Consider the following 18532-nt stretch of genomic DNA (forward strand, 5'->3'; position numbering starts at 1 on the left):
TTTTTTCCCGTGATGGTTGGATTTTATATTCTGGATATGTTTCACATGTTTGCTCCGCGTTAGATTATTTTAATACTCTCCAAAGAAAGAAGTTAGGTTTTGCATCTTTCGGTGATGGATCTACTTGTGAAATCAAAGGTGTTGGAGTAATGAAAATCAAAATGCTAAATAGAGATATTCGTTATTTGGGTAGTGTGTCTTATGTGCCAAAGTTATGACGGAATATAATATTTTAAAGCTAGTTTGACTCCGAGAGCTATCACTTTTCGATTGCAAGTGGAGTTTTGAAAATCACATGTGGCAAGACTATCTTGTTGATGGGAAAAAATATGGTAATTTGTACCATTTGATTACCTTAATAGGTTGGGAGCGTAACACAAAGAAGGGGATCCAAGAATGCTTCCAAATTGCAAATACCGGTGAGAAGAAAAATCCTGGTATTGGAGAGGGTGAATTTAGGCCCCTCTCGCGAATCAACTGGATGTTGGACTCAATTAGTTACATACGTTTATTTGCTGACTGAATCAATTGAAAATAAGACCATATTAATTTGAGTGTGTAGTTAAGCACTAAGGCTCCATTTGGATTAGTCTATTTTTCAAAATCTAGTTTTTCAAATATAATGTTATAGTAATGCACAAATAAATGTATCTTATTCATACAATATATAAAAAATAACTCACAAATATACAAAAAATAAAAAAAAATTTACAACATTTTCCATCTATCACCACCACCACCACCCCCACGCACCACTGCTACCACCCCTTTTCTCTTTTCCCCTCTTCCTTCTCCCCTTCTCCTTCCCTTCCATTCTCCTTCATTCGATCTAGCCTCAACCAGATCGTGACAAGAAGGTCGTGAACTAATCAAAGCCAGATCGAGAGGGAGTGAAGGGTGGCGGGAAAGGGAATGGGAGGAGAAAGAGGGAAGAAGAGGGAGATGGAAAAGAGGGAAGGAGAAGAAGAAACAGGAAGAGAGAGGGGGAGAAGAAAGAAAGAGGAAAGGGGTGGTGGTAGTGGTGGGCGGTGGTTGTGGGTAGCAGTGTTAATTTTTAAAATGTACTTTAAAATTTTTTTAATTTTTAAAGGTATTTCAAAATATATTCTAAAAACCCCCCTACACATCACAAAAAAAATTTACAGTAAAAGGTTTTCATATACACTGTTATAGTAAAAAAATTTCAAAAGCACCCCGAAAAATAAGTAAATTTTCAAACAATCTAGTCACTTTTCATCTAGTCACTTTTTATCTAGTCACAACACGTTCAACATAGCAAATTAGTCTTAATTCATCAATTGGAAGAAGAAGGCATAGCCATTAGGTTAGCTTTGATCAAAGCAAGAGAGCTATATGACTCATTAAGCTCTCATTTAGTTGTATGTTTATTCCTTTGGCAATGTAATTAGCCATTGTATAGGAAAATTTACTTGTAAACTTATGAAAATTAGCAAAGGTTGAGAGAGATCGAATGCTCGTTATACCCTAACGCGTAAATATTTTTGAGAAGTACTAATACAAATTTGATGAGGCCTTGTTTGGCAGACAAGTTTTTTGTCAAGTTTGCCTGCTACAAGTTTTTTAAAAACTTTAGTTACAGTAACCTTAAGAAACTTCTCAAAAATTTTAAACTATACACTTTAAAATATTAAAAAAAACACACTTCAAAAATTTGTTAAAAAATTTCTACAGTAAGTTACAGTAAAGTTTTAGACAAACATTCAAAAAACTTACTTGTCAAAGGGGCCTACGATTCATTGTGAAACGTAACTGAAAAGTACTAATATTTTTTGTTTTTGTTTTTATTTGGGAAGGGGGTGGGGATGGGTTTTGGTTGGCGCGGGAAACCTGAAAAGCCCAAAGACCATCGGGAAGCCGAAGGGAAGGGCGGGCGGGAGGGGCTGAACAAGAAGAAGTTAACAAGTAATTGAAGGCGCTATGCAAGGGCAGTTGCGTCAAACAAGTTTCAACACTAAGGAAGGAAGAAAAAAAAAAAAAAAAAGGCCGCATAATTCATAACAGACAGACACGGACAGGACAGCTACTACAAAGAGGTAGCAGCAGTTACTGGCTTACTGCTCCTACCCGGACGCCCTTCCTGGCTTCCTCCCACCCTCTTCACTTTGGTCTGAAGAACCCAAAACGCACAACTAACCACTCGCTTCGCTGCTTTTAAGGATTCTTCTTCCCCAATGGCTGCCGATGAGGTAATGCTAATACTAATCAACATCACCGCTTTCACGCCCCTCGACCACCCCCACCACCACAAGCACTTGCCCCACTTCCAAACCCCCACCAACTACCTATCTCAACTGATTCTTTAACCGTTTTTCCCCTTTCAAGACGGGCTTCTTCTTTTTTTTTTTTTTTAGTTACTTATGTTTTTTTCTTGGCTTTTAGCCTCAAAATGGAATCTTTGTTCTTTTGATTCAATTGATTTTATTATGTAGAAACTGAGGGCTTTGAAGAAGGCATATGCGGATATCATACTGAACACGGCGAAGGAGGCCGCTGCCAGAATAATGGCGTCCGAAAGAAAGGCGCAGCGGTTTCAGCGGGAGCTTCAGATGGCCAAAGAGGAGGCCTTGCGGATGCTCCTGCGCCTCAAGCAGATGATGGATTCTAAGGTTTTTCCTCTGAATATTTTCATCAGCTGCGCCTCAAGCAGATGATGGATTCTTTTTCTTTTTTTTTTTCTTTTGGTGCTTCGATTTTGTTCGTTTTCTGGATGATTTTTGATTTCTAGATCATTTTGCCAGTGATGATGAAGGGAAAAATACTGTCTTTCCTTCTAGATTGCAAAGATTGATCCATGTACATTCTTTCTGGACCATTCCTTTCAGAATTTAGTTTCATCTCACTCGCTGTCTCTTTTTCTTTTTAAGTGCCTCAGAAATTGAATTTCTTGACTTACTGTCAGTTTCCTTTGATGCTTTCCCGTGGATCATATCAGTTCCCTCCTTGCTGAAGGTGACTAGTTTACTAGGAGGGAAAAATACTGAAATTGGATGTCACTTTGTATAGTATATAGCATGTGATGAGGCTCAAGAAACCAATTCCTTTCATTGGTTCTCCTGGTGTTTAAATGGGAACCTTGAATTTGGATGCCACCTATTATTGTGGAGCTTCTGACCGATTGGGAATTTCAGGTTTAACCCGGCAGCTATTGCCTAGTTAATTTCAAACAAACTTGAAAAGCTTTGAGGCTATATGGTGTTGGATGAAATGGATATGCTGTAATTTCTTTTCTTGGACATTCAAGTGCAGGACATATGTAGATATCCATATAATCAAATCATCAAGTGGGAGTGGTATTCCTACCTAAAAGAGCAGGCTTCTTGTGGGCTAATCAGGGGATCTACCCCACAAAGAAGCATTAATAATTCTCAATTGTGTTGAGAATTCACTATTGGAATGCCTATTCTGCCTCAAATTTTTTTTTAAGAATATCTTTTTACCTTGCATTACAAAATTGAACATTGATATTGGCTTCAGGCAATAGCAACTTTAGTGCTGTTAGTCAAAGTAGAGCCACCATAAAGTTTAGATAAGTTATTACTGATGTGCTTGACTTTTTGGGTCTGATTCTTCTGGATGAAGTTAGTGTAGATTGTTTGACAAGTACATGCTTTTCATTCCATATTTTCTTTTTCCTACTTGTGGCAAAATCAGCAATAAGATTAGATTGCAAGAGTCACTTTTAAATTCATCTATTTTAATGAAAATGTATACGTTGTTGTCTTTGGTTTTACATTTTAGCCCCCTTTGTAGATTTCTGATGCAGAGTTGACGTCACTGAGTCAACAGAAAAAGATTGATGAACTTGAAGCTCAACTCCAAGAAGCTGAGGATATTGTTAAAGATCTCAGAGAGGAACTGAGAGAAGTGAACACTGAATTGGAGAGGGTCAGAAACAGTAAAGAGAAGCTCCTGGATGATCAGCATGCTGTGGCACAAAAAGGAATATCTGAAGAGAATGAAGCCCACTATTCCCAGTCTAATGCACTCCCTCCCAATCAATCAGATCTCGGACATGTTGCAGCTGCTGAATTGAGAAGCATGCATGAGTTTCAGAAAAATGAGAGTTTTAAATTCTATTCTGGTGTACCTTATGTGGGGAATTTATACCTTGGATGTCCAGATTTGCCCTCTATCATTTTGAGAAGCAAAGAGCCTGAGCTGTACAGAAATGGGTGCACTCAGAGAATACGTGCGTCAGAAGGAAACCTTTCGAATATGCTTTCTGGGAAAGTACATAAAAGGAAAGATGATATCTCTACTCTAGAAGATTTAGGTGGTAAACAAATCTTTTCAGTACCTAACTGTAGCTTAGGAAATTTGAGTAATGTTGAGAAGAAAGTAGAGGCAGATAGCCAACTTGGTAGATGGAACCCCACCCCAATTTTTTGTGTCAAGAAGAAGAGAGCTACTAGATATAGGAAAAGGACGATTACCTCATCCGGAAGTTTTCCTGATCAACTTCGTAGACCTAATCAAGCTCCTGATGTTTCTTGTGCGGCAACTCATCTGATTTCTGTGAGAAGTGATGTTCATTTTGAGGAAAATAAATCCAAGATGGTGTCAAGATTATCTTCAGATGGAGCTGAACCAGGGTTAGAGGAGGATTGTGCTGAAACTTCTGAAAATGATATTGAGCTTGGTAACTCTGCTGCTGTTCATAGACCCGTGAATGAAAATGAAGGTACAGAAAATTTGGTCCTTAAGGATTCTGCCGGGAGTTCGGTGGCTACAGAGGGTGAAACAGATCTTCAAAACTCAAATATTACATTGCCGATATATGAGCCAAATGAACCTACTGTAGCGGATAGGGTTGGTAATCAACCTATCCATGAAAGAATAATCAAGTATACATTCCAAAGGAAGCGAAAGAGAGATTCTTTGAGCAAATCCAATGGGGTTGTTTCTTTTGAAAGTGATACTTCTAAGAGGCGAACTTTGGGGGAAGAAAGTGATCCTGTGGAGCAGGAGAAGTCAAACTTAGTAACAGAATCCTCTCGACATTGTGGGCGCTTAGCACACATTGCTCATCAGGTTGGTTTTTTTTGTTGGCTACAGCATATGCGTATTTGGCATATCTGTAGCAATGCATGATTCAGTTTCTTTTGTTCTCAGACATAAGGCTGCATGGTGTAATTTTAAAGCATCTCTACTTGACTTGGTGATTCTACATCATTGGTGCTTATCAGCTGGAAATTGTATCTCTTATTTCCATGTTTTTGATTTATTTGAAATTCAGGCGCACGAGTCCCATTGCGTTAAAGGCAGGGTTTCCTGTATGATTTCTGACAATTTTTTGGAGTGGTATGCAGTCCACTATTAATTTTTCCTTGCAACAACTGACTGTTATCTTAAAAAACTCTTCTCGTAAATCACTTTTGATTACCAATTGTCAATTCATGCATTAATCCTGGTATTTCGGAATTTAGACAACAAACTTTTTCTTAACAATCGCTATTGAGAAGTTTCCTTTATTTTTGTGGCATAAGCATATATTCATTTTTCTGCTTTCCTGACACCAGACCTGCATGGCACTTGCTTTTGCCTTTTTTTGTTTGTGTTGGGGGGGGGGGTGTTGAAGCAACTGAATTTCCTCCCTTTTCTTCATCTGTTGCCTCTGTTCATTTTGTTGACTGATTGTTGCATTTGAAGATCTGTTTAACCATTTGGGTTGAAAAACTTTTTCTTCTACATGGTGGTTATTAGACAGTTGAGGTGGCTTGGTTTCTTCTATTTACTATCAACTATGTAGTTTGTGGCCAGCTAGAGATCAAAGTTTTCTGACAAGATGTACTCTTATTAGCTTGAAGTGCATTAAAATGTTTGTCCCTAAGAAATGAAAAACGCAATTTGTCATTTTAACCATTTGAACCAGTTAAAGTGCAGATCTTCACGTAATTGTTGGTTCTAGTCCACCTTTAATTCAGTTTGTGTTGGCTTTGATAGAATTAATAAGTGCCTGAACTTTTTAGTTAGTATTATTAACTGAATCACCCCGCCCTATGTTTTCAGGATCTTTTCCTTTCCCTATGGGTTAAGTTGATATCATGAACTTGGGGTTTTAAAAACTTTAAACTATTCATTGAACTTACAAGAACTGAAGTATTGAGATAATTTTATGTTTGAGATTACTATTTTAACTCAAGCACAAGGTATTTGATCCAGTATTCTCAGTGAATTATGGTAATCATGGTTTATTGTTTTCAAAGAACCATGTCTATACTTCTCTTTTGACAGTCTTTATAAATTGTAGCATGTTCTCAATTGTTTTGGCTCTTCCACTCATCAAACTCTATGACCATCCAGGAAACAGACCTATAGGATGATTATTAAGATTTAGGAGAAAATTATTGGCTGCTGTTGGGCAATCTGCCTGCAACTGAATAGCACTGACCTCTTCACTTATAGTAGTACTTCACGGGTGCTGTTTTTAAATTCACTTTTCGGGGATTAATCTTGTTTTCAGAAGTACAAGAAATGTGGAAGTTTGTGCATGAGTTTCCGATTTTAGCCTTTCTAAAGAGTATTTGGCTGGAAACTACTGAAGCAAGTTAAAGTTTGTGGTGCCAGCTCCTTATTATCTCTAAGTGACTAGGCTACCTGTGATTTGCATGTTCCTGAACTTCATTTCCTTTGTTTCAGCATTGTCTTGCATGGATAAACTTTCTTTGTTTAACGGTAGGAATTTCTACCGTACTTGTCCTTGGAACTTTTGAATGGGTTGATGATTATGGGACCTCTGGCATTAGCATTTTATTCTGTGGCTTGAATGGATAAAAGTGGCAATGAGATCTGTAAAACTTTGCCTTTTTGAGCAAGCGACGTACTTTTGGTGTGGACTAAAAATGGAAGTGTGACGCAAAGAGATGGAGCTAGTGGTACTTACAAGAATGCAATTGTATATCATTGGGCTTTTTGATTCTCTAAAGAGCTTTAGCATTTTGCCTGTGAATAGCACTTCGTGATGATTGTCATTTTTGGTTCGTGGAAATGTTAGAGTAGCATGCCACCACCCGAGTCTTTTAGTCTTCACTTCATCCTTCTGCTATCTATCTTTCTTTGCTGAACCCGCTGCAGCTCTCCTCTTGCTATCTATGTGATGATTGACTTTGTAGCTCTCCTCTTGCTGGCAGCTTATATCTCTGTCGGAGAGCAAATGGTAGCTGTGAAACACTCAGTTCCGTGGTTGATTGGATTTTAAGCTTAAAGACATTGAGCGAGAGGGAGAAGAAGAAACCAGCCGGTATCGTGCAATCTATCAAATTCTCCCTGGTCGGTCTGACATGTGGGCAAATCTCTTTTGATCAAGAAACGGGTTTTGAAATTTTTTTTTTTTTTTTTTTGAAAATAATTTATGGATAACTCGTACTAGTAGTATATGATATATTACTCACTATTGTAGTACTACTATCGTTTATTATATCTCGTTTTTATTATTTTCTTTTCCCCCTTTTATTTGCCACAGCTCCAAAATTACTTTTGCGGAAAGGGTGTGTTTCACTTTCACCTTGTGTTTGTGGATTGGGTTCTTTTGAATAAATGCATGGTATCTGGGAGCGAGTAGTAGTGAAGCAGTGGGTTTGGTTTGAAGTTTGATAAAATTAAGTTGAATTCGAGTCGATTAGCCTAAAACTGGAATTGGAGTCATTTTGGCTAGTTTGCAGCCCATGATAATGCTATGGTATGCTACGTATTAGTACTTTATTTTTACACAAATTTGGGGAAACTGTTAAAAGGGGCATGATCGTTGATTTTGGCTGATTGGTTAATATTGTGAGTACGTCCATTGGCCATGTTTGGCACTTGATTTTTTTTTTTGTCAAGTTTGTCGGCTATAAGTTTTTTAAAAATTTTAACTACAATAATCTCAAAAAAATTTTCAAAATTTTTAAACTATACACTTCAAAATATTCAAAAAGTACATACTTCAAAAAATTTTTTAAAAACTTTTACAGTAAATTGGAGGAAAATTTTAGCCAAATACCTAAAAAACTATCAAATGGGACCAATGTTGTGTGTAGTGTAGGCTAAATCTAACTTATTAAACTGCTACAGAACATGATGATGACCCAAGTATCCTAAGTTAACCCTAGCCCCCTAATTTACACTTGAAACTGCCCCCATTGGGCATTGACCCATTTGCGGACGAGAAGGGTAAATTACTCAATATTTCAACCAGCGGTTTAAAAAAAAAAAAGGGATAATTTCAGATACCTCCCCTGAGGTTTTTGACAGTCTCACTCTCCTCCCTTGTGGTTTCAAAAAATCACAAACCTTCCCTGCCAGATTTAGGTCCCATTTCTTACGTTATCATGGCAAAAAAGACTTAAATACCCTCACAAGTCAACTAATATTTCGTGATTATCAGAACAAATACATTCCAACTCACGTAATTACTTTTTTCTACACTATATCTAATCTCCTTTTTACATGTATACATAGTCAAATAACTAACACCTAACATAATATATATTTTTTTAACGCCTAACCATTCCAAATTTATGTGTACCATTACACTACCTTTTATAGATATACACAGTCAAGTAACTAACATCTAACATAATGTATATATTTGTAAACTGATTGTATCTCATATATCACCCCGTGTAAGGTGTTTATAGGCAAATTAGTATTAGTCATATAGATAAAATTACATACCCACTGCAGCTTGTAAGGAAATGCACAAGTGGGTCAAAACACCAATAATCATTCCAAATATATACATACCATTGCACTATGCATATTGCTACGATGACTAATTGCAACATGCATGTGAACAAATAACTGCATGTTTAACAATTTCTATGAATCGTACTTGATTGAAAACACGGTGTACATTATTTCAACCAGATTGTACATTCACTAAGTATTTATATACATGTTACTTATTGAAATAAACTACCTCTCTACTAAATATTTAATGCACTCTCATAAAGCACTAATGGTTAATTTAATATGCAATTGGAACAAATAACCGTCTAGTAATAGCTTTTGATATAGTATTATTGATGAATAACATATTGTATCTGAAATTATCTCTTTTTTCTAATTTATTTTTTATTTTTATTAGTTTTTATTATTTCACTAATATAACTTGTACACTTACCTCAGGGGCATTTATGAAAACAAAATTCCCTCTTTTTTCTGAAAACACTTTTTTATGTTCACTTTTGACGTCATGGGCTGATTTTGTTACAAAATCCTAAATCTCAGGGGAGGTTTGTGATATTTTTGAAACCACAGGAGAGTAGAGTGAGACTGTCAGAAACCTCCGTTTCTGAAATTATCCCAAAAAAAAAAAAGAGTCAATATCTGGTTTGCACGAGAGGTGAGGTGGCTGGGTCTAGCAAGCAGATTATACTGTACTCCTGCTGCTACTATTTAAGTGTCCCCTTTCAGTGGAGGCAGGCGCGGCGAAGGAAGGAAGAATCTGGTGGTGGTGGTGGTGCAGACTGCAGACAGGCAAAAGGAAGGAGGAGAGATCATCAACCAAAACAAAAATAAAAGATGGCGGGGGGAATAGTGAGCAAAGTAGGTGACTGGGGGTTCAAGGCGTTCACGGCAGGACTAGGAGTTACTACCCTATACCTAGCCGCTACTTTCTCCGTCAACGTCTACCGTGGCCTCTCTTGGCATTCTGCCCAATCGGTACCCCACTACCCATCCCAACTTCATGCCTCTTCCCCTCTCCCCGCGCCACCCCCCCCCCCCTTCTCTAAAAAAAAAACCTCTTTCTTTTATAGTAAATATTACGAACCCTATTTGTAACAATTAAATACTACCAAGAATGGTTCGCCTTTTTTGAGAAATGATTCGCCTTTTTTTTTCCCTTAATAATCTTGAAGAGTAAGTGAATTAATTTGACTGATTCTGATTGCATGTGCTCTTTCTAGCATTCTCCTTTTTCACTTACATAAGTCTTAATTGATTAAACATTGTTGGAACATATCACATCACATTTGCCATTGTTGAATCTCTTCTACTTAGTTAATGGTTTTTTTTTCCTCTCATAGTTGTATTTAATGAATCCAATTTGTATTACTCCAAGAATGGTTCCACTGGATTACTCAAATTTGTCGAGATTCATATACTCTTCCTCTCGCAGTTTTACGTTATCTCTGGCTTTCCTGATGTTTTAAAACTATTATACTCATCTTAATAACACTAGCTGTCCCAAAACCCTTTTTTTTCTTTGATGCTCTACCTTTCTTTACGTCATTAAGGATCTTTATCATTTCCAATACTCAAATATGTTTCATTTTATTTGACGGTCATCCTGAGGTTGATGTATTTGCATCTGATGATTGACATTCACATTTAGAAAACGAAATAATCATGCCATTTGGTTTGCCTGTTGAGGAAATAGACATCCCGGGGACTTTGGGCGTTTAATTTGCTTAAGCTTTTGTAAAAGCTGTGCTATATCAGAAAAAGTTTTTTGGAAAAACAAAATGTTCATGTTCGGAAAGTTTCTAAAGCCAAAAGAAAAGCACCTTGAGGGCCGTTTCTCTAAATCAACTCAGATTAATATAATGGCCGAATTCAAAACTAAACAACAGTACCTTCTAATAACACATATCTTCAGAAGATGCAAGTAAAATTAATTTTAAGCAAGTGAGAAGAGGCCCTTAAGCTCATTTTTGACAAGGTATCCTCTGCCATTTGTTGAAGGTAGGTTTTGAGATGAGAAAAGCTGGTTGCTCGTGAGTTCAGTAAAACAATACTCATAAGAGCACGCACTTATTCAGCAAGAACAGAGATGCTGTTTTTGGATTTCCGCATAAATGTTATACTTATTGTCCTTTGAAATTGTCAAATGAAACTAGTTTGCCTGAGGATCATGTCTGATTTTAGTGGGTGAGCCATTTAGTAGGTGGGTTATCGTGTGTGAATATTCATCCGTGTTTGACCTTTCTGTACACTAGCGTGATTTATTCTGTATTGGAAGCTACTCTATTTACTTTCGTTGGCTTCTTAATATGGACTTGCCTCTTTTACCCGTTCTTTCTAACAATTTGACATGCACTACTGTTTGATTTAGCATTCATTTGTTGACTTCCATAGCGTTTTTGCATTGATGTTTTTGAGTAAGAGCTGCCTGATGTAATTCCATCTTTTGCCAGAAAATTGAGAACGAGGGTGCTAAGGATCAGAAGCCAGAATGAATGTTACTGAAGTTCTTAAGAGTTTTGATCAACTGCTAATTTGTGGGCGCATACACTAAATTTTGATGAGACAGTTAAGACTTACTATTCTCTTGTTACACTGTGACCTCATTAGACAATCAATAATATTGCTAAGCATGGTCTCCTCATGTTGTTAGAGATACTTTCTTCGACTTTGCATTGATCAACTCCTTGCGGATTAATGACTAGTGGCCTGTTCTGGAATTGGGCAAACTGAAGGCCTCAGAGCGGTAATATATTGTCTGATACTTTTTGATCCAATGAATAGAGGAACTTGCTGTTTGTATATCAGCGTTCTTGAGTCGTCTTGTGATAGTTTCTGGGTGTTGTGCTCGTCTTTGATGGTTCATTAGGGATTTGGATCTCTCTTTGTCCGTGGTCGCGGAAAACGATCCAGTTGCTGAATTTATTTTTGTAATGGGGAAACTGTTCTTAAATTGTTGACCGGGATTCGAACTTATCCAGCTTTGCTCTTTCGTCTTTTCGGAGGGGAACACTAAACTCTTTCTTACGAAGAATTTGCTCCAGGGCACGGGCATTTCTTTCTTACGAAGATCTCGAAGCAGTTCTGGGGCTGTTAAGTGGACCCATGTGCCCATTTCTGAGAGAGTTTCTTCAGCATTGTCTGCACGCATTCGTTAACGCATATTCTTTTTGGTCATTTTTGTAACCCGGGTACATACAGAATCAATTAATGTACACTTAGATTTCCCCTCGCACCACCCAATCTCATGGCAAGCGGGATCTGGTCATCCCTCACCAAATTGCATCTTTTTTTTTCCCAAGAATGATGGTCGAGATCTGAGCAGCATCAAGTCGGCCGATCAGATTTAACGTTGTGGTGCCATCAGTTGTTCTCTATACTTTGTTTTGAGAATTGCAGAATGCAGAGAAGCCTCTTCTTAGCGAGTGGAATCTTCCGAGAGCAGATCCTCTGTCCAATATTTTCTGTCCAATTTTCTGTCCAATGTGAAACTACGTAGTTTCACTTATTATATCTGCTGATGTGGCAACTAAAAATAGGTGACTGTTTGACTGCCTTATACTTCTTTTTATTTTTTATTTTTTGGGTTTCCTTTGTTTACACAACTTTGTTAGTATTAAGGATTTCAAATACAAAAGAATATTTAAAAAAGATGGGAATTGTAACAAAGTTGTGTAAACAAAGGAAACCCAAAAAATAAAAAATAAAAAGAATTATAAGGCAGTCAAACAGTCACCTATTTTTAGTTGCCACATCAACAGATATTAATAAGTGAAACTACGTGGTTTCACATTAGACATGAAATTGAACACAAAATATTGGACAGAGGATCTGCTCTCGAATCTTCCAGTCTGTTAGGTGTCTTGGCTAACATGCGCGGAAGCCACTGTTTATCAAGTGCAATCTTCTTCTAGTAGTTTGGTGTCCATCTAATATATTATTTTGTTACAAGCTAAAAGAAGCACCAAAAGAACTATTTTTTTTTTCAAAAAAAAAAAAGGGAAAAAGAAAAGCAAAGATGAAGAGCCAGCTCTATCTGCAATGTAAGTGTCGGTTGGCGATCTATAATGATACACACACACCAAAGTGCTCAGAAGAAGCAGGGTTAGGACAAATAATAATAATCATTTCTCATCATACTTCAATGTGCTTTCATCACCAATCATGTATCACCTTTTTCACCGACAAAAATAGTGGGACGGGATCCGCTAGCTATAATGCAAAATTGATTTGGAAGGTTAATTTACTTGTAACATAATATTAGATTAAACAAGTTGCATATCACTGTATTAGTGGATGCATATCCAAATACAGTTTTGGAAATAACGTAGATACATTGGTATAATCATAACTTTTGGAGATTTTCCGATAATATTGACTGTCATATTTTAGTTAGGAATAAAATTCTATTAAGTAAACTTCCTCCAATAGAAATTGGTTTAGAATGGAACTATGCAATTATGAAGGAAAATCATTACACACTAATTATTCATTTACTTTGGCCTTTTTTTTTGGTTATAAAATGGAATTTATAATTCAAGTATCTCTTTTTGCATCTCCTGAAAACGCGTATGTACACAATAATAATCTTACAAATTAATAACTATAAACTCTTCTTCTTCATTGTCTTTGGGCAATCTGAGCACAGGTTTCGGTTCCTCCCCCTTCTCTTCTCGCGGTAGAATCCAGTTTTAAAAGGAAACGGAAGCCCAAATATTCATATGCTCCGTCAAAAAGAGAAGTCCTTCCATAGCTGATACTACTAGACTAATGTCTGTTTCATACTCGCAGCAACCGAAGCATCAAGAACAGTAGAGTAGTAATCCACGAATATCTTTTGTTTTTGGAGCAAGAAACTCAACCTTTCAGTTTCACACAGTCCTGGAGAAAGAAGGAGAACCTTTTACAATAAACCGAAAACAGATTGTCAGAGATTTCTTACCTTCAAAATTCATTCCGTCTGTAATATTAATTTGTTATCCTAAAAAAATGTCCAAACCAGCAAACAAAATAAGTGCTTATTTATTATTATTAACCAAGATGAAGATGCTGGTGCGAGAGATCAAAGGCCCAGTTGAAATTTACTAAACCGCTTCTCAGAGGTTAAATGGTCCCTAACTGTGTTAATTCTGATCTCTGTGGACGGTCTTTAACTAACCCGGAAGAGTTACGAAACCAACCATGCATCATAATGGCCTTCCCCGAGTCAAGACTACGAATCCCATGCAAGGCACGACCTGATGGTGAATCCTATTGTATACAGAATTTTACGGTGGAATAACATCCTAGAATCTTGTGGAAACTATGCTATCAAATCTTCAAAACCTATAGTTAATTGTAAGCATGAAATTCTAATCAAGATACCTGCTGATAACTCTGCCAGTGGTGTATAAGCCAATACTACTTCACACCACAACATGAGCATTCTCTAGTATTCTATTGGAGGAAACTCCGGGAATACTCCGGGAGTCGATAGGGATTTCAGCCAGGGGGTTCATTATAATCCCATGACCACCTTGGTATCGAGATCTCCTATTATCCAGTTTAAATACTTCAGAATCTTCACTTTTATTAGCTACACTCAGCATCGACGCTGCTGCTGTAGTTGCACTAGAAGAAGTGAACATTGGGGTAGCACGCCGACTTTCTGTTCTCTTCCAGAGCTTTGAGCTCAAATATTCTGCACCAGGTAGTTTGCAACACAGGCCTCCAGCAGAAGCAGCATTCGACATCCTTCCGGTTGAAACAGCAAGGTCCAAGGAGATCTCATCCAATGCAAGCTCTAGGCCACGAACCCGTGTCTCCAGTGATCGCATACCACTCTGTGAGCTCCCCATAAATTTCTGAATTAAAAGTGAACAGGAATAGTAATTAAACATCCAGTTCCTACTCACCATGTAAGAAAGGTCAATAAAATAGATAAAATAAACAAACAAAACATTTAACTCAAACACCATCAAGAGTGCAAATGATATAGAAATTCAAATAGATTTTGATCCAGTGCTCTCATGACTCTTTATATTGCTAATAACGAAGCCTTCTGCATCACATCCAGAGGTCATACAAATACAGGGAAATGCCTATGTTTCAAGTTTTGTGCTCAAAGTAAAACAGGTTTTTGCAATTCTTAGCATCGAATGCCGCAGCTTCAACTAGGTAGCCTCTTTTCAGAAACATAGAAACCTAAAGAATAAAAAAAAAAAAATTTGTCATACACAATTGAGCTGGAGGCCCCAAGAGGATCAGTCACAGTTTTGTATCCTTATTTCACTGGTGGACCAATCATAGAAAATTAGCTATATTCCGCCTATTCGGCAAGCATCCCATTATGCGAGAGTTAAACGTGAAATGTCTATTCTGTAGGTGATATTCAAATTGAAATAATAGAGAGGTCATTCCTGTCACAAATCAAAAAACAAGATGACAGATAGACGGAAAAATGTGGTTGGCAGGGACACAACAAGTACCTGGAGGAGATCTAGCAAATTGGACTGCTGGTTTTCAATTTGAACAAGTTGCTTACGAATTAATGATAGATCCTCACAGTCCTTCCGGTTCCTCGAGATAATCCCCGTTTCATTACTAACAACCACGGTAGCTTCTGAGATATCTTCATGACATGGGACTACACGAGAAGCAGACTTATTAAAAAGGGTTCTCTTCACATCTGGCTTTGCCAATCTATTTCTCTCCCCAACTTTTTCCCCAAAGCTCTCATCTCTGTTCGTTGGGTCATCGTCAGACATTGCTTTCCCAGGAGCATTGTGAGTAGCACATTCAACTATCAATTCATAAGGCTTCTTACGATCCAGTTTCCGGAACAATGCTGGACCAGTTTTCTTCTCGTTCTCATTTTCCGGAATTCTTTTCCTGGCTGTGGTGATAGAAGAGCCATTACATAAAAGGAGACTTTTCCTCACTTGAGGTGCACCGGAGGTGACAGTGCAGGGTGTCTTGGAAGCAGGGGCGTATTGCCCGTGGCTCGCATTCTGGCATTCTGTAGGTGCAAAATCACATTCCGACATTGAGCATCAGTAAATCCAATACAAAGATTTGTTATTTATACATCATCAATACAAGGCATCCATTAAGAAAGAAGAAATGAAGAAGATCGGATACCCATTGTTGAAGAATGGTATTCAAGATTTGCGGACGCCTCATCAGGAACCTCCTTCCACGCCTCCACCAACTGATTCATGGTCTCCCGGACCACCTTTACCTAGAGGGCCCAATTAATTCACATCAACCACCACGAAATCCTTTTATTTATCAGTAGTAATTTTATCCGGAAAAATTCTTTTAATTTGAGTTATATGCACACGGAAGAAATCAACTAATACCAGTACTAGTACCATTTGCAAGCTAGCAGTCAAATTAGAAAGTAGTACTAGTAATTTGAGACCTTGTCGAATCTTTTGGCCTCGAAGATCTTCAAAGACGCAGCTTTAAACTCGGGCAAGGCCTCTCTTTCCGCCAGAACAAGCTTGAGCAGCGCCTCCGCGGCGGCCTTCCTCGCTGCCCAATCCTCACTGCTCAAAAACTGCACCAGACACGCCAGCAAGTTACTCAGCATCATCCCGGCAGGGGCGCCACCGGACTCGATCACGGATCCCATGAACCCCAGAACGGCTGCCTTGGCCCTAAACCCCTCGCGCTTGACCAACTTCTCCAGCCTGACCAGGAGCTTCCTCAAGAGCACGGCATCCGGCGGCTGGGCAATGGACTCGAGGACGGCCGACAAGCACATGGCGGCGCCGATCTGAGCATTGAGGTCCTGTTCGGTGAAGAGAGCTTCGAGGAAGGGCTTGGAGAAGGAGGAGAAGGAGGGCCTGGTGAGGTGAGAAGCAAGGGAGGCGGCAGCGGAGACGCATGCGGAGCGGATAGAGGAGTCGGAGTCGCGGAGGCGGCGGATGATGGAGGAGAGGAGCTTAGAGAGGTGGGGGGAGAGAGTGTCGGAGTGGTGGAGAGCGAGAAGAGAGATCAAATGCAGGCATTGCTTGCGGACGGTGGATTTGTCGGTGGAGTCGGTGGCGGTGATGGAGGAGAGAAAAGGAGGAAGAGTGTCAGGGGAGAGGGTCTTGGCGATGTTTTCGAGCTCGGAAGTGGCGGAGGCGTAGGTGTCTCTGTCGGAGAGCTTGTGGAGGCACGTCAGTACTCTGTGTTTCAAGTCACGTTTCGCCGCAGCAGCCGCTTGATTCTGCTTGACTGCGGCCGCCGACGATGGCATTGCGTTCGAGTGTTAAAATTAAAAGAGAGCGGCGGTTGATACGTGGAGTAGAACTGTCTGAGTTTACGGCTGAGAAATTGGCGATGGCGGTCGCGCCGCTGGGACTTCCGGAAGCATGGCAGCGAAAGATGGTGGTTATGGCGCCGCTGGGATTCGTCTCAACTGCTTTAGATATCTATACATACATATATGCTATATGTTCTTTTACAATTTTCTTACATTTTGTGATAGTAGCAGTAGCTATTTCTCTGCGCCTGCCTCTCTCTCTCTCCTAGTCCTGTCTTCTTTAAAGAAGAGGGGAAGAAGAGAACATGGAACATGCAATTGTCATCCGTAAGTTACCAAAGCCAGAAGGTCGTTAATTTGATCGTGATGGCCGTTAACCCGCCGACATCGTTTCAACTGTTTGACTCATCCAACGACAGCGTTTCTCTAGTTGCGCGCCATTTTGCAAATTTTCTTTTCCCCTTTTGTTTTTGTGGCGCATTCTTTTTTTAAAATATTTTAAATATATAAATATGTGTGTCATGTTCTGTTTCACAGGATGCAAATTTTAGTGGTGGTGGTAGCAGACTATTATAAGACTAGTGACGTGTTTGGAAAAGAGATTATTTGAAATAATTACTGTAATATATTTTTGTGATGTGATATACATGAGATAAAAAAATGATTGAGAAAATAAAAAAATGTATTGAAAATTATGTTCGTGAGGGGTTATTTCTTGGTTTCGTCCAGTCATTAATAACTTGATTATTTTTAGATAATAGTAGATAGAAACAACGCTTGTAAGGAGTCCTATTAAAACCAAGAAATATAGGCTTGCCTGCCATCCACACCAGAATAAATAGAATTTTCCGAAAAAACCTGTTAGTGGAGGCAGGCCTCCTAGGGATAAGAGACATAGGGCTAAAGAAAGAGCAAAAAAAGGATCTTTAGTGTATAATCCTGCATAATCTCGAATGTTATCTGTTATACAAGTAAATAATTTTTAACTATCCAAATGGACTATACCCGAGAAAAAAAATAAGGATTGTTAAGTAAGGAAATTTTTTTTACTTCTTCTTTGTTTTTTAAGTTTCATCCCTCTTCTGTTAAAATTTTTTTTTAAAAAAAAGAAATCTTCAACACATAGGGTCCAAGGTCAAGAATGGAGTGGAAACTTTACCGAGGCAGTGAATGCAGTAAATTTGTCGGACCCCTGCAACTTTTTTTTGGTCCCCTACGGCTAGAATAATCATGTAAGCATGGCACAGGAGCATCATTCAAGTCACAAATGCTTGCCATCATTTCATTTCTTTCTCACAAATTTTCTTCTTACGTTATTAAAGATTCTGCGTTACGATCTTGTTATCTGTTTCCACGGCAAACTTTTTCCCAAAACTTCTCCTTCTATTTTGGCGAGGTTGATATGACCTAGAAACTATATAGAATTTTTACTCCAAGGACTTTGCATGATCGATAGCGTATTATTGTAATTATAGAATTCTAACTCAACAAATTAATGGACCTGGGCTTAGGGTTTACCCAAAGATGGGAAAAAAAACAATAAAGTAGGAGAAAGAAAATTATATACTAGTATTTGGATCAACTCTCCAACTTGTAATCAAACCAACATTT

The 18532-nt window shown here is 38.4% G+C and overlaps 2 protein-coding genes and 1 long non-coding RNA gene across 5 annotated transcripts; 2 read left to right on the forward strand and 1 right to left on the reverse strand.

Annotated features, from left to right (window-relative positions):
* Positions 1–2010: 2010 nt before the first annotated feature.
* LOC113741328 (uncharacterized) lies at positions 2011–7454 on the forward strand. 2 transcript variants are annotated; one of them, XM_027268845.2, is made up of 4 exons: positions 2011–2207; positions 2451–2627; positions 3772–5052; positions 7152–7454. In XM_027268845.2, exons 1-4 carry the CDS (start codon positions 2193–2195, stop codon positions 7179–7181), a joined length of 1503 nt encoding a protein of 500 aa, XP_027124646.1. In that variant the 5' UTR covers positions 2011–2192; the 3' UTR covers positions 7182–7454. The 2 variants fall into 2 exon arrangements, with proteins under 2 accessions (XP_027124646.1, XP_071902508.1); XM_072046407.1 differs by having other exon boundaries at positions 5258–7173.
* Positions 7455–9357: 1903 nt separating this feature from the next.
* On the forward strand, positions 9358–11923 carry LOC113741484 (uncharacterized). The gene is made up of 4 exons (XR_011813254.1): positions 9358–9666; positions 11142–11256; positions 11342–11434; positions 11558–11923. It is a non-coding gene; the product is annotated as an uncharacterized lncRNA (long non-coding RNA).
* Positions 11924–13146: 1223 nt separating this feature from the next.
* Positions 13147–17237, reverse strand: LOC113742232 (TORTIFOLIA1-like protein 3). 2 transcript variants are annotated; one of them, XM_027270021.2, is made up of 5 exons: positions 16091–17237; positions 15808–15907; positions 15156–15685; positions 14053–14531; positions 13147–13569 (listed from the first exon to the last, which is right to left on the reverse strand). In XM_027270021.2, exons 1-4 carry the CDS (start codon positions 16913–16915, stop codon positions 14094–14096), a joined length of 1893 nt encoding a protein of 630 aa, XP_027125822.2. In that variant the 5' UTR covers positions 16916–17237; the 3' UTR covers positions 13147–13569; positions 14053–14093. The 2 variants fall into 2 exon arrangements, with proteins under 2 accessions (XP_027125822.2, XP_027125823.2); XM_027270022.2 differs by having other exon boundaries at positions 13524–13588; positions 16091–17148.
* Positions 17238–18532: the final 1295 nt, after the last annotated feature.

Source organism: Coffea arabica, chromosome 4c (genome assembly GCF_036785885.1).
Source record: "Coffea arabica cultivar ET-39 chromosome 4c, Coffea Arabica ET-39 HiFi, whole genome shotgun sequence".
NCBI lineage: Eukaryota > Viridiplantae > Streptophyta > Magnoliopsida > Gentianales > Rubiaceae > Coffea > Coffea arabica.